Source organism: Carlito syrichta, unplaced genomic scaffold, assembly GCF_000164805.1.
Source record: "Carlito syrichta isolate Samal-C Ts95f unplaced genomic scaffold, Tarsius_syrichta-2.0.1 Scaffold104745, whole genome shotgun sequence".
In the NCBI taxonomy this organism is placed as follows: domain Eukaryota; kingdom Metazoa; phylum Chordata; class Mammalia; order Primates; family Tarsiidae; genus Carlito; species Carlito syrichta.
Window position 1 is genome coordinate 64,461 of NW_007048841.1, and position 15,415 is coordinate 79,875.

At 48.6% G+C, this 15,415-nt stretch overlaps 1 protein-coding gene across 3 annotated transcripts in view; it reads left to right on the plus strand.

Moving 5' to 3' along the window:
- Nucleotides 1-15,415, plus strand: part of ACVR1B (activin A receptor type 1B) — a 44,357-nt gene that overhangs the window by 15,597 nt on the left and 13,345 nt on the right. Inside the window, exons 2-4 of one of the 3 annotated variants that reach the window (XM_008065997.2) lie at nucleotides 9,141-9,380; nucleotides 10,165-10,413; nucleotides 13,564-13,794. In XM_008065997.2, the coding sequence (XP_008064188.1) occupies nucleotides 9,206-9,380; nucleotides 10,165-10,413; nucleotides 13,564-13,794 (655 nt within the window). In that variant the 5' untranslated portion in view covers nucleotides 9,141-9,205. Of the gene's footprint in view, nucleotides 1-9,140; nucleotides 9,381-10,164; nucleotides 10,414-13,563; nucleotides 13,795-15,415 lie in introns of those variants that run through there. The other 2 variants (XM_021716251.1, XM_021716254.1) reach the window with 2 other exon arrangements.

The following is a 15,415-nucleotide window of genomic DNA, read 5'->3' on the forward strand; positions in this document are numbered from 1 at the left end:
TCTGGGCGACAGAGTGAGACTCCAACTCAAAAAATAAATAAATAAATAAAATAAAATATAACTTGCAAAAGATTCCAGTATCAATAATAAGCAATTAAAGCATTTAAAACCATTCCTCCAAGATTGGAGGAAACCTGCTAGAGAGTCAGTGGCCTGCAGAGTCACTTGGCATAGAGCTTGACTCCTATTCCTCAGGGCCACCCCGGGACGCGAACTTGTTATCCCTATTTTATAATTGGGCAGCTGAGGCCAGTGAACTTGAAAAACTTGCGAGTGTTGTTCGGCTAACAAATGGTGGAGCCAGGATTCAAACTTAGGCTGTCTGAGCGCAGCGCCTAGACTGTTAATCACTGTGTAATTATATCTCCCTAAAGGTGCTCTTGGTGGCAGAGGAGACAGCAAAGATACCAAAATAATTTCATCCGTTTTTATTGAGATGCATACTATGGAAATACACATCCCCAAATTCTTTTGAAATGGACAAGTTGTAGATGTTAGGTACCTCTTGTGGTGGTTAAGGCTTAAAATCAGTCTTGTGTTCCTGGTTGGTTTGCAATAAATGTTACTTTCTTCTGAGTCTTAAGTGGTGATCAACATGTAGAATGCTTTAAACCTAACTAAAGAAGTCGGTCTTTGTGGCAGATAGTATTCCCTAAATGACTGCAGCTCTCTCTCTTATTCCATATGATGTTCTTACAATGTGACTTTGACCAATAGTTGGGGTCTATTGGTGTCTCCCTTGAATTTAGGTGGAGACTTGACTTTGACTTAGGATGTGTGGTGGATGTGATATTTGATTTCTAAAGCTAGACTGTTACAAGGACACTGTTTCTCCTGGTTCACTTCTCTTTAGCCCTTGCCCCTGGGAAACCGACTGTCATGCTGTGAGGAGCCTCAGTCAGCCCATTCCAAGGGACTACAGGTTAAGCCTTCCTAATCTGAAATCCACAGTCCCCAAAATCTGAAACCTTTTGAGTACCAGCATGCTCAGAGGAAATGCTCATTGGAGCATTCTGGATTTCACATTTTCAGAATTGGGATGCCCAACAAGTATGTGTATGGAAATATTCCAAATTCCCAAAAGTCAGAAATTTGAAACACTTCTGGTCCCAGGCACTTCAGATGAAGGATACTCAGCTTGTGCTTGGAGAGGACCACAGAAAGAAAAACGAGGACCCCCCAGCCAGCAGCCAGCATCATCACCAGATGTGCACATGGAGGAGCCTTCATGTGGATCCAGCCCCAGCCTCAGAGTCTCCATCGGAAGCCCCAGACATTGTGGAGTAGAGACAAGCTGTCCCTGCTGCCCTGCCCAAGTTCCTGGCTCACAGAATCCATTCACAGAATAAGCGGTTCTTTTATGCTACAAGTTTTGAGGTAATTAGTTACACAGCCATAGTAACTGGGGCAATATTTTTTTCCCTCCTATCTTGAAGGATTTAATGTTGTCAAGATAAATGGCCATTTTTCAAGCAAATGTTTAGTGTAGGCTAGTAAATTTCAGCCCTGGAGATGCAAAGGTGAACGGACACAATCTGTTTCTTTCACTGGCACCCTAGCCAGAAGACTGTTACATTGACCTGTCATTCCTGTCTTAAAGAGAGTGCCAGGAAGACCCTGGTTGCTGTGCTGGTGGGATCTACAATAAAAGTTTGGGTCACTGAACCCAAGAAAACATTATTACTCACTCCAGAGAAGATGGCATTGTGGTTTCTCTAAGGCTCATGCAGTCTAATAATTTGGAACTTTTTTAGAGGTAAATATGCATATGAATAGAGACTTGATCCGGACTTTCAAAGACCTTAATGCAGTCTATACGAGGTAGTTACTTAAATTCACAGAGGTATTAAAGTAGCTTAACACTGTGTAAAGAACTATCTTACCTGGGGGTGGGGCATGCACCTGTCCCAGCTACCCAGGAGGCTGAGGTGCAGGAATCATGTGATGCCATGAGTTCAAGGCCATGATCGTGCCTGTGAGTAGGCCCTGAACTCCAACCTGGGCAACATAGCAAGACCCTGTCTGTAATTGGTAGAGTCACCAATATGAAGTAGTGAAACTGTTATCTCAGGCTGTAACACATGAAATCCCTAGAGGTGAACTGCAAGAAGACATGGAGAGGCTCTCTGGTCAGAAGACTAGCAGTGAATTTGCTGTGGTGAGGGTAAGACTGCAGTCTGACTGCTGTAAATAATATTTGCAGGATCTGCTGGACTTGGTGGCTCAGCCTGTAATCCCAGCACTTTGGGAGGCCGAGGCAAGTGGATTGCCTGAGCCCACGGGTTCGAGACCCACCTGGGCAACTTGGCGAGACCTCGCCTCTACAATAAATCAAAAATTAGCCGGGCGTGGTAGCATGCGCCTGTAGTTCCAGCTACTTTGAAGGCTGAGGTGGAAGGATCGCCGGAGCCCAGCAGGTCAAGGCTGTGGTGGCCGTGAGTGTGCCACTGCACTACAGTCTGGGCAACAGTGAGATGCTACCTCAAAAAAAAAAATATTTGCAGGATCACGAGTCTAATCATTCAGAGGGTCTCCTGGTGCGGCTGTGGCCCTGGAGTGCTGGATGTTGCCAAAGTGGACTTCTGTGTGGTGATATGGAAAGATACCAGACTTAGGGTTGGGACACCTGTGTTGGCGATGTACTCCATCCTTTACCTGGTTCCCATTTGTGAGCCCCTTGACTTCTCTGAGGCTTGACTACCTGTCCAGTGGGACAGCTACACCTGCCTCGGCTCCCTGAGTTGCTGTGGGATCACAGAAGAGGATGAGTGTGAAAACTCGTGATAAATAACAGCATGGGCACGCACTGTGTTTTTTTAGGGCAAACAAAACTGAAGACACCCTTTCCTAATATAAAACTGGTGTCTTGGGCCAGGTGCTGTGACTCAGGTCTGTAATCCCAGCACTGAGATAAGAAGATTGAGGTAAGAAGGCTGAGGTAAGAAGATTGCCTGAGCTCAGAGGCTCGAGTCCAGCCAGGGCAACTTGGTGAGACCTCGTCTCTACAATAAATCAAAAAATAAGCTGGGCTCGGTGGCTCAGCCTGTAGTCCCGCACTTTGGGAGGCTGAGGTGAGTGGATTGCCTGAGCCCGTGGGTTCGAGACCTGCCTGGGCAACTTGGCGAGACCTCATCTCTACAATAAATTTAAAAATTAGCCGGGCATGGTAGCGTGCACCTGTAGTTCCAGCTACTTGGAAGGCTGAGCGGAGCCCAGCAGGTTGAGGCTGCAGTGGCCGGGAGCGGCCACTGCACTCCAGTCTGGGTGACAGAGTGAGACTTCAACTCAAAAAAAAAAAAAGGCCGGTCATGGTAGTACGTGCCTGTAGTTCCAGCTGCTTGGAAGGCTGAGGTGGAAGGATCTCCTGAACCCAGCAAGTTGAGGCTAAACAAAACAAAAAAAACTGGTGTCTCTGATCCTGCACTCGAGTTGTGGTCTTCGTTCTATCCCAAGGAAACTGTGGAGGGGTTGGATAGAAGCCAGGAAGAATCATTACAATAATCCTGGTGTGGTAGGCTGTTCATATCATGTTAGCTTGTCATCTGAAGGATGAGTACCGAGAGGCGGTTTATGATCAAGTCGTAAGCTCATGAAGAGTAGAGAGTAAGGGCAGTGCAGGCTGACCTGGTCACTAGATCTTGGCTAGAACTAGAAGGTTACTCAGTGAAACGTGAAAGAGGCAAGTTTAGCGTACTTAGAACGGTGCTCCACAATAGCACTGCACTGATTAAATTTATCATCTCCAAGAGGTAATTAATCTAAGTTAAAATTCATAATTACTGTAACTTCAAAAAAGTTTGAGATGCTTTCCAGGACCTTCATCTACCAGGACAGACTTGGTGTTCTGCAGGGTGCCTCTTGCCTTTGGAGAGCGGGTGCTTTCCCATACCTGATTCTGGTGGTGGTCTGATGTGGGACGTTGGCCTGAGTGACCGAGAGTCTAACCTTTGTGGTGGTTCTTGAGAATTCCCAGCTGAGCCATGGCGTCACCAAGTGCCCTGTGTTTTCTGCGGCCCAGGTGTGTTAAGTGCCCTTGTCATATGCAGCTAGATAGGGTCTGCCCAGGTTGGGACTTGCCATCTTTGCTCTAAACACAACCTCTCATGAATCAGATTTGCATTTCTATTCTATCACAAACCACCTTGTCATCGTGCTTTGAAACTGTGTCCAAATCCTGCCAAGGTAGTTCTGTCTTTAGTCTGGGTTCAACTAACTTGTTAACGAAGTCTATGCTAGTGGGGCATTTGTTCTGGCCACTTTCTAACTTATTTACGCGTAGAATGGATTTTGTTACTCCTGTGATTTGGATTTCCAAATTGTGTTATTCTTACCACGTAACTCTTGTAACTCCTTGGTCATGGAACAAGGAGAGTTTTTTGGTACGTATTGTTTATTACGTGTGTGTAGACTTGTTTAACCTGATGAGTCACTATGAAACAGATGATAAGGGCTGTTATAATTAGTCCAGATTTAGCTTTTCAGAGAGAACTGAATTTAGTGTTTGTGATTTAGTGTACTAAAATGTACAGTAAATTCAGATGTTTTTATAATTTTATTATCACTTACTTAGCTTCAGTGAAAAATGGATATTAACAGAAGGCTAGCCAAAATGTCTGCCTTTAAAAGACAGTTAGGAAAAGGTATATAAAACAGCAGAATTGTCCAGTGTTGGATCAATGATCCAAACAATGTGAATTTAAAAACAAAACTAAGCTGGGCTCGGTGGCTCAGCCTATAATCCCGCACTTTGGGAGGCTGAGTTGAGTGGATTGCCTGAGCCCACGTGTTCGAGACCCACCTGTGCAACTTGGCGAGACCTCATCTCCACAATAAATCAAAAATCAGCCGGGCGTGGTAGCGCGTGCCTGTAATTCCGGCTACTCGGAAGGCTGAGGCGGAAGGATAGCTGGAGCCCAGCAGGTTGAGGCTGTGGTGGCTGGGAGCAGCCACTGCACTCCAGTCTGGGCGACAGAGTGAGACTCCAACTCAATAAATAAATAAATAAATAAATAAAAACAAGACTAGATCCAACTTCCCCTGAAAGGATGTTGGAGGTCATCTCGTTCAGTCCCTTCTCTGGCCAGTCATGAGGAAAATGAGGTTTATAGAGGTTAAATGATTTGCCCAAAGCCTGAGCGACATAGTGAGACCTCTTCTTTTACCATATACACATGCAGACACACACGCACACAGTTTCGTGTAATTCTTAGTCATGTGAACTATAGTCAAGTGCTGCATAACAATGTTGAGGTCAATGGTAGACTGCATATATGACGGTTGTCTTATGAGATCGTAATACTGTATTTTTACTGTACTTTTTCCATGTTTAGATTCACAGATAACATATTATATCTGCCTACAGTATTCAGCAAAATAACACGCCGTACAGGTTTGCTGCCCAGGAGCAATAGGCTGCACCATATAGCCTAGGTGTGTAGTAGGCTAAGTTTGTGTATGCACACTCCGTGATGTTCGCACAACACAAGAAAGTGCCTAACAAATCATTTCTTAGAACAAACGCCTCCCTGTGGTTAAATGACGCATGGCTGTAGTTTTTTGTTGTTTTTGTTTCTTTCTGGAGTCAGGGTCTCACTTTATTTTCCAGAATGGAGTGCAGTGCCATGATCACGGCTCACTGTAGCCCTGACTTCCTGGGCTCAGGCGATCCTTCCACCTCAGCCTCCCAAATAGCTGGAATTACAGGCATGTGTCACCATGTCTGGCTAATATGTTGATTTTTTGTAGAGATGAAGTCTCGCTATGTTGCCTAGGCTGATCTGGAACTCCTGGGCTCAGGCAGTCCTCCCGCCTTGGCCTCCCAAAGGGCTGAGATTACAGGCGTGAGCTGCGTGCCCACCTGTGTAGTTATTAACAGTTCTACTTTACAGATTAGGAAGCTGGGGTGCAGGAAGGTTAGTAACTTATTCAAGGTCATTTGGTTAATATTAAAACTGGTATTTGAGTTTTTTTCTGACCTGTTCCTGCTATGATACCCACTGTGGTTCTTGATGATGGTAATTCAGAAACCTTTTCAGGGGTATGGGCGGCAGTGGTGATTATCTTAAAAATGTATCTTTTTCAGACACCTCACTCTCTGTAAAATATGTGGATTTCCACAGATAATTTGTAAGCAAGCCTTTCTCAGAAGACCCACAGTGCTCAGCAGAGGCTTGGCTGATCTCATACATCTCTGTGAGATAAGTGGTGGTTTCAGATTGGACAGTTGAGGCCCAGAAGGGCTCAGGGACTTGCCTGGTTTCTTATCACGAACCCGCAGGCCTGGCCCCCAGTTCTGCTCTTCGTCCCGTCTAGCATAGATTTCACCACTTTGTTCTTCCTGTCTTGCACCAAGATTGTTTAAGTACTTCCCAAAAATAATGAGCCACGTGTGGGTGTGTTCATTCTCCAGAATGAATCACTGAGAAAGAGGCCGTGAACCAGCGAAAGGAGCATAAATATCTGGAATCAGAGAGACTCTGGCTGTTCTGCCCACTAATTGGTGAACTCTGAAGCGACTCTCTTCTGAAAAGCAACTGTTGGTTTGGCCTTGTGCATCTCACCATTCTCAGAATAGTCTTGAAGTTGCTAATTTTTTCCTTTCTTCCCAAAATAGACCCGATGCTGGTCTATTTGTTGGACATCACAACACAAATATTGAGAGGTCTGCTCTCCACAGGGACCCCTTTCAGACTACGCAAAAGTCCCCACTGACACCAAGGGCGATGGGAGTTAGCCTTCTTGGATTAACAGGGTCCCAGTGTGAGTAAAAGAGGGTTGGATCCAGTATTCTGAGAGTTGCAGAAGCAAATTTAAAAGCAAGAAGAACAGAAAGAGGACGCAAGTAAAGGTATCTGGGAGAGAAAATGAGGACATTCCTTGGTCTTTCTTGTATCTAAAAGTGTTAAAAGTCACAATCAGGAGAAATTTACTTTTTTTTTTTTTTTTGAGTTGGAGTCTCACTCTGTTGCCCACGCTGAAGTACAGCAACACACTCAAGGCCACTGCAGCCTCAACCTGCTGGACTCAGATAGTACTTCTGCCTCAGCCTTCCAAGTAGCTAGGACTACAGGCATGTGCCACCACACCTGGCTTTTTTTGATTTACTGTAGAGACAAAGTCTCTCCAGTTTGCCCAGGTTGGTCTCAAAGCCCTGGGCTCAGGCAGTCCTCTTGCCTCTGCCTCCCAAAGTGCTGGGATTACAGGCGTGAGCCACTGTGCCCGGCAAAATTTACTTTTTAAATCCCTTTTGTGATTTGAATCCTAGTCTAAGGGGTATCTACTTTAAACTTTCTGCCTTGAAGAACTAACAATGCCCAAACTCTTCAGCAGGTAGCTGCATGTTTTGGAATTTCCCCCAGGAGAAAGGAATCTGATCAAACGTGAACAAATATTAATACAGCAGGCCCTGAGGGAAGGTCTCCCTGTCTACCTGGCAGTGCCATCTCACCTTTGTTTTCTTGGGTGGGAATAGCAAGGCGTCGTCTCATTTGTAGAAAGCCTGAGGAAGGAGGGGTTGGACACTGAGATGGATTTAGAATCTGTCTTTGGAGTTGAAAAGCCAAGCGGTGCCTTCCAGAGTACTGGAGGAAGAGACGAAGATAGCCTGTTTACAGCCTGAATGGGTACGTTATGACAGGGTAGCTTTTCACGGAACTGCTCATAAATGTCTTTTCTCTGGGGGCCTTGCTGTGAATGTATTCCCACTTGTTATCCAGTGTGCCATCTTAGTGTGCCATCTGGGGCTCGGGTGGGCCCCACCTCCATTCCCTGGTGGGGAGGGCTTCATCCAGCACCACAAGTGCCCACCTCGGTGTTTGGTGGCCTGAGCTCCAGGCCTGCCTGTTCCAAGAGGTCAGGGCTAGGTTAGTCTCATGGGAGACAGCGCTGGGGAGAACCAACTGCTGCTGTCTGTGCTATTCTTGTTAGGCAGATAAATAAAGGATTTCAGATTCCAGGGCTGCTGAACAGGCTTTCAGAGGCGCCAAACTCATTTACAGTAATTTCCTGTCAAATGGGACACACTTACGTATGGAACATGCCCTGCAAAACTCATTAGTCCCAAAGGTGATTGTGAACACCGTGCGCGCGCGTGTGTGCATGTGGGCGGGCGATCCTGGAGCCTTTTAGCATGGGTTATTTAAGTTTTTGAGCCCTTTTTATGCATTAGTCCTCACGATAACTTAGTCCTCCCTTAGTCCTCACGATAACTTCCTGGGGCACCTGCTTCACTCCTGCAAGTCCTAGGAGGAGGGGTCCCTGATGTGGGCTGAAGGCAGAAGGCAGGAGGGTGATAATGGAATAGTCAGGGCAAGTTTTTTTGTTGTTTTTTTGAAGTGCAGTCTCACTCTGTCGCCCAGACTGGAGTGCAGTGGCCGCTCCTGGCAACCGCAGCCTCTACCTGCTGGGGCTCTGGCGATCCTTCTGCCTCAGCCTTCCAAGTAGCCGGAACTACAGGCGTGCGCTACCACACCTGGCTAATTTTTTGATTTATTGTAGAGATGAGGTCTCGCCAAGTTGCCCAGGCGGGTCTCGAACCTGCGGGCTCAGGCAATCCACTCACCTCGGCCTCCCAAGGTGCGGGATTACAGGCTGAGCCACCAACCCGGCTGGGGCAAGCTTTTTAAAGGACCTAACATCTGAGTTGAATTTTGAAGGATTTGTAAGTATCAGGCAGACAAGAAGCATTGCAGCAGCAGAATGTGTGAGAGCATGCATGCTGCAGGAAGCTGTGGGTGTGCCCGGTGCCTGCAGAAGGAGATGGGGTGATGATAGCCCCGAGGAACCCTAGATGGGTCTGCATGGCAGGCGTGTGTGGGGGAAGTGTCCTGTCTTCTCCAAAAGGAAGGTGCCATCCTCTCCTCGGGCATCTTGGTTTGAAGAAAAGGCAGTTCCTCATCTCTCCCAGACATAAAATAGAGCACTTTGAGGATCATGGTGGGGCCTTGAAAGCCTTGTTTGTGAACTAAGTAAACAGGTGGTGACAAATTGATGCCCAGTTGAAGGTCTCCTTCTGGCCCCGTCGCTGTAAAAGCTCCCTATTTTGGAACATCAAGTGTGCTGAGGGATTATGTTCTAAGTTTGGAGAAGGACCTGGAAAAGATCTCACCGTCGATGTCAATGCTGCTCCTGATTCCCTGCAGCTCTGCTGTGTGCGTGTACCAGCTGTCTCCAGGCCAACTACACGTGTGAGACAGATGGGGCCTGCATGGTTTCCATTTTCAACCTGGATGGGATGGAGCACCACGTGCGCACCTGCATCCCCAAGGTGGAGCTGGTCCCTGCCGGGAAGCCCTTCTACTGCCTGAGCTCGCAGGACCTCCGCAACACCCACTGCTGCTACACCGACTACTGCAACAGGATCGACCTGCGGGTGCCCAGTGGTGAGTGCATGCCCTCTGGAGCTGTGGCCCATCCTGAGACTGGGTGGCCTGTCACTCCATCCTTCCCTGCTCTCCCCCAGTCCCTTGGCTTGATGGTCGGCCGAAGTGCCTTTTGGGTGTTCCCTGAGGTGATGAGGCATGGAGTTCCTCCCCAGTCGCTGACGTAGGTTGGAGGGAGGCAGATGTTCAAGCTGGGCCCAGAAGTGCCACCTGCGTTCTGGGTGGCGGCTGAGCCCCCGTAGGCAGTGGTGAAGTGTGGAAAAGTTGGCAGGGCCCCCCGAGGACATGGGACTGATCCAGAAGGAGATGGTGCCAGAGGAGGGGGATGATCAGAGGTGAGGTGGGGCCAGAACAGGAAAAGGAGGGAGACCCCAGCTGAGAAATGTCACCTGCTAGCCCTTTGCGAGTCTGCCGTTCAGAAGGTGTGACTGGAAGTCAATGTTGAAAGATGGAAGATGTGCTGTTCGGAAGGTGTGAAGGAGAGCTGCAGCGAGTCTGGTGGGCGCTGGCAGCTGGGAGGGGAGATGGGAGTGGCACTGTGAAATGCTGGGCAGTGACAAGGGGGTTGTGAGTTTGACTGTTGCAAGAGGCCCCATAGCTAAAGAAGTTGGGCATCGGAGAGCTTCTCGGCAGATAAACTAGTCCAGAGCGATCAGAGGAAGCTGAACGCACTGAGAGGGAAGGGGAATCTTTTCCACTTCGAGGGAGGAGTTGGGGATACATAAAGCCAAAGCCCTCCCTCGTTTTTACTCTTTGTTCTTTTGCTCCCCCTCACCCGACTCAGGTCACCTCAAGGAGCCCGAGCACCCTTCCATGTGGGGCCCCGTGGAGTTGGTAGGCATCATTGCTGGCCCCGTGTTCCTCCTGTTTCTCATCATCATCGTCGTCTTCCTTGTCATTAACTATCACCAGCGTGTCTACCATAACCGCCAGAGATTGGACATGGAAGATCCCTCCTGTGAGATGTGTCTCTCCAAAGACAAGACGCTCCAGGATCTTGTCTACGATCTTTCCACCTCGGGGTCTGGCTCAGGTACTGGTTCTCCAGGGCAGTGTGTGTGTTGCTGGCTTTCATCACCGTTTCCCAGCAGGGTAGAGAGTGTACAAGGAAGGCTAGGGCTGCGCTTTTGTTTTGACCACTGTTGAGTCATTTAGTTTCATAGTCGAACTTCTTTGGAGTCTGACGTGTAATAAGATAAGGTAATAGGTTCACAGGAAATCTTTCATTCCCTGGAATTCCGGAGGTCTAAGACAGAACTCCCTAAGACAGAAGCCCAGCCTCTCATCGAGTCTCATAACTGGACGTCCATCTACTACAGTTCAGCCAGTTTCACCTGAGTAGTGGTGTGCTCAGCTTAGGGCCCTCTAGAGAAACAGGAGTGTGCCGGATTCCTGGGCGGTGGTGAAGGCTAATCATTGATCTCTGAGCTGCCACAAGGGGAGTTTAAGGACATTGAGTGAAGCTTGGAGTTGGGATTTGGTGAATCATTGACTTGCACCAGTTGCCCAAGGGTTTGGGGTGGGGATTCAGACAAGGCAGCCTGGGCTTCCAGCATCAGCACTTTTGCCTGTGCTGCCTGCTGGTGGCCGAGTCTTTCTCGGCTGAGGGAACTGAACCAGACACTGGGCCTTGGTGTGTGGCCAGAGTTGAGGATGAAGGGGATGGGGTCATGCGTATGGCTCAGCTAGCTGTTAGTGTGGGCGTGACTGCAGAAGAATGCTTTTGTTGAAGATAAGCCGTTGTTTTAGTGACAGTGGTATTCCACTCTTAGAAAAGAAAAAATCATCCACAAGATCACTGTTGCCATTCGAGCTGAAGCACTCAGGATCCTATGTGGGACAGTTCTGTGTGTGTTTACGTGTGTCTCCTTGCTGCGGGACAAGACAGTGTTTGGGGAAATGATGCCGTCAGTTATGGCCAGATGTTCCTCCTTGACACAGGAGTACTTTGAGCTGTGACATCTCCTGAGTTTCAGTGGCTTCGCTTTTATTGAGCTCTGCAGTAGAGAGCACCAAAATGATGGATATATTTAAAAGCTGCATATTTTTAGAAACAGAAAAAATCTAGGGCTTGTTCTTTGCTGAAAGAGGTTAGGGCAGTGGTTAGAACCGCCCGGCTGACTGTGCGACTTGATCTGTTGCCTGAGGAGGGCAGATTGGGTTTTCCAGAGTCTTTTTAAGATCAAGACCAGCTGAAGCTAGGGAAGGACCATGGTGGTTATTTAGTCATCTGCAGTCAATGACTGACAACTATTTCTGGGTGGTCTCGTCCATTCTTCATTCAGAATATGCAGAGCTTTCAAGGTGTTGGATTTTTAATGTGGATTTTAAAATAATATGTTCATGCTGCTCATGACCTTCAGTTCACTGTAAGCTGAATACCTTCTGGGTTGGGCTTAAGCAAAGACTAAAAAGAGGCTGAGCTAGGACTGGAGAGAAGAGACAGGGATTGTTGGGAAGTCTTACAGAGGAGGATGCATTTAAAGGAGTCTTGAAGAATGAATTGGAATTTTAAAGAGGCGAGAAGGGGGAGAACATTCCAGGCCAAGGAAAACACCTTGAGTGAAAAGACAAAAAGGCATGAAGGTTCATTGAGTGTCGAAGGAACTGTGATGACAAGGAGGCCGGTGTGATGTCCCCGCGCATGTGGTGAGGAAAGGCAGGCTGGCCCTGGTGTAAAGGACCCTGGGCACTGAACTTGATGTTACAAGTAAGAGGCAGCCACTGCAACTTTCCATGTGGGAAAACGAGTGCTCGCTTGTTCCTTTGGCAGAAATTCTGGCAATGTTGTGGGGGATGAATTCATTCATTTACCAGCCGCCTGTTAGAAGGGGCGAGGTGGGGCAGGGCAGAGTGTGGGTGCACGGGGCCAGGGCAGCATGAGGTGGGAGGCAGAGGCACCCGTTGGAAGTCTTTGCAAGAAGGGCCAGAAGCGGGACAGGGGACAGGGGATGCAGAGGAGGGTCTAGTTTGAGAACTATTTAGTCACTAAAAGCATAGACTGTGGAGTCAGTCCCGGAATTTAATCCCTGCTCTGCCACTTTTTGTGTGATTTTGAATGAGTTAGGAAACTTCCTCTTCAAGTCTTAGTTTTCTCATCTGTAAAGTGGGGATAATAGCAATGCCTGCCTTAACAAGGGGTTGTGAGGCACTGAGATAATTTATGTGAAGCCCTTGGCCTAGATCTTAGTGCACAGTGAGCATAAAGTAGACAGTTGTTCCCATCTGCCAGACCCTGGGGATTAATAACAGAGTGAGATAGAAGTTGGTCATGATGGTGAGGGTGACTGGGTAGATGGGGATGCAGTGAGTGAACCCAGTGGAGCAACAATGAGCCCCATAGACAGTAGAATTAACCTTTAGCATAGGCATAGACAGTCTCTGGTTTCACATCTGGAGTTCCACCCTTGAGCAGAGCTGGGCTCTTTTGCAGTGGTGGGAGCCCATGGGCTGCACAGCACTGCCCTCTAGTGGCCCATGTGCAGAGCAGCCGGCTGCTCGCAGCACACTCCCTGCTTTCACATTCTCTGCTCTCTTTCCTTCATCAAAATAAAGCAGCCTGACGCAGTGGCTCAAACCTGTAATCCCAGCACTTTGGGAGACTGAGGCAAGAGGATTACCTGAGCTCGTGGGTTCAAGACCAGCCTGGGCAACGTGGTGAGACCTCGTCTCTACAATAAATCAAAAAACTAGCCGGACATGGTAGCACGTACCCGTAGTTCCAGCTACTTGGAAGGCTGAGGCAGAAGGACTGCCGGAGCCCAGCAGGTTGACACTGGGGTGGCCATGAGCATGCCATTGCACTCCAGCCTGGGCGACGGAGTGAGACTGCAACTCAAAAAAAAAAAAAATCATGTGGGTGGATTGGCCCACAGGTGGCTGGCTGTAGCATTGGTGAATCTGGTCAAACATTTGCATTCAAATCTGCCCAACTGAGAGGAGAAATTGCTTAGATGGGTACAACAGATCCTAAGTGTTTGCCTTCCCGTTCACTCAGTCCCGACTGCCCTCTGGTAGATTGCCTAAATGTGGTGCCAGGCTGCAGCAGCTTTCTGTGGTTAATGGACCAGTATAGAATGAAGACACCATGTTCAGGGCCTTTCTCCAGTGTGCCAGTGAGTGTGGGGGTTGCAAGTTTGGCAGATTTACAATGTCTGTTTTCTTTTTCTTCCTTGGTCTACAGGGTTACCCCTCTTTGTCCAGCGCACAGTGGCCCGAACCATCGTTTTGCAGGAGATCATTGGCAAGGGTCGGTTTGGGGAAGTATGGCGTGGCCGCTGGAGGGGTGGTGATGTGGCTGTGAAAATTTTCTCTTCTCGTGAAGAACGGTCTTGGTTCCGGGAAGCAGAGATATACCAGACGGTCATGCTGCGCCATGAGAACATCCTCGGGTTCATTGCCGCCGACAATAAGGGTAAGGGGCTGGACTTAGACATGGGGCGTCCCAAAACTGGCAGTGGGCCAGGTGGAAGGACTGGAGGAAGTACATGGTGTGGGACACACAGCTCTGTCTGCCTTTGTTGTGTGACCCATAGAGACAGAACCTGAGTAAAGCCATAGTTTCCACACTTTTCTTAGAGTGGAGCCCTTTATTCCTTGAAAAGCTAATGCAGAAACCCAGGTTTCCAAGCAAATAAGCAGTTGCTAAGCCGGTAAACAAGAGGCATCCTCTCACCCTACCTGTTCAGCTCCTCTTCCTTGGCATTCTCCCACCTCAGTGTCGTCCCTGCAGGGGCTCCAGAACATTTATTTTGAAAATCACTAGAGTAGGAAATGGCGTCCTCAGCCCCACCAGAAGAGGATAACCGCAGAAAGGTGTGTCATCCACGAAGTGTCGCCTACCAGCCTTTGGACTTGGCTTTCTTTTCTTGCTTTAGTTTTGAATCTCTTGTGTGCCCAGGCACATCCTTGTTGTGAGGACCTCACTGACTAGCAAAGGGTCGAGTAAGCTAACCATTGATGATGGGCAAGCACAAGCTGTCTCTGTGAGCACAGATGGGGTGAGTTGCACCTGAGCTTGTCTGAGACCTGGGGCAGGAGTTGTTTAGGAGGAAAACCAGGGGGAAGGGCACTGCAGCCATGTGTGCAGGGAAGCGTGTGGGACCCAGCAGGTAGCGGATGGCTGTGGTGGAGAGTAGGAGAGGCCAGGTCGAGCAGGGCCTTTGTGAGAGGATTGTCTTTCATTCCTAAGAAGACCCACTAAGAGAGTGGGTAGTCATCAACATTTCATTCATTAATCCGATGGCATTTATTGACTGCTGTGGGCCAGGACCTCTGCCAGCTGCTTGGATCATCATGCATAAGAGGAAGGCAAGTCCCTGCTCTCTTTTTTTTTTGAGTCGGAGTCTCACTCTGTCACCCAGACTGGAGTGCAGTGGCCGGTCCCGGCCACCACAGCCTCGACCTGCTGGGCTCCGGCGATCCTGCTGCCTCAGCCTTCCGAGTAGCTGGAACTACAGGCGCGCGCTACCATGCCCGGCTAGTTTTTGATTTATCGTAGAGATGAGGTCTCGTCAAGTTGCTCAGGCGGGTCTCAAACCCGTGGGCTCAAGCAATCCACTCACCTCATTCTCCCAAAGCGCGGGATTACAGGCTGAGCCACCGAGCCCGGCCTAAGTCCCTGCTCTCTTAGTGCTCCCAGGAGGAGGGGGACACACATGGCCATGTAGTACTCCTGGAGCGCAGAGAGGACAGCCCTGGGTGACTGGGGTCACACTGCAGGAGCATCTCCCTGGCAGCTGGGACACAGTTGGCCCTGGGGTGCAGTGAGTTTTGGAAGTGAGTGTGTACAAAGCCTGCGGACAATGCTCAGGGTTTGTTTTTCATCCTAAAACCACAGCAGGCTGCTTGTTCCTCTCATTGTTGTGGGGGGGTTGTCGTGGCCTTAGCTGTCCCCAAGCTGAAGAGTCTTAGACTTGCATATCAGGCAGGGAGGGGAAGAGAGAGACTTTTAATCCTGCTGAGTGATCTATTCCTTTTTAAAACAATATCACCTTTTGATAAAATTTCAAATGTCACTTTTTTTTTTTTCTTTT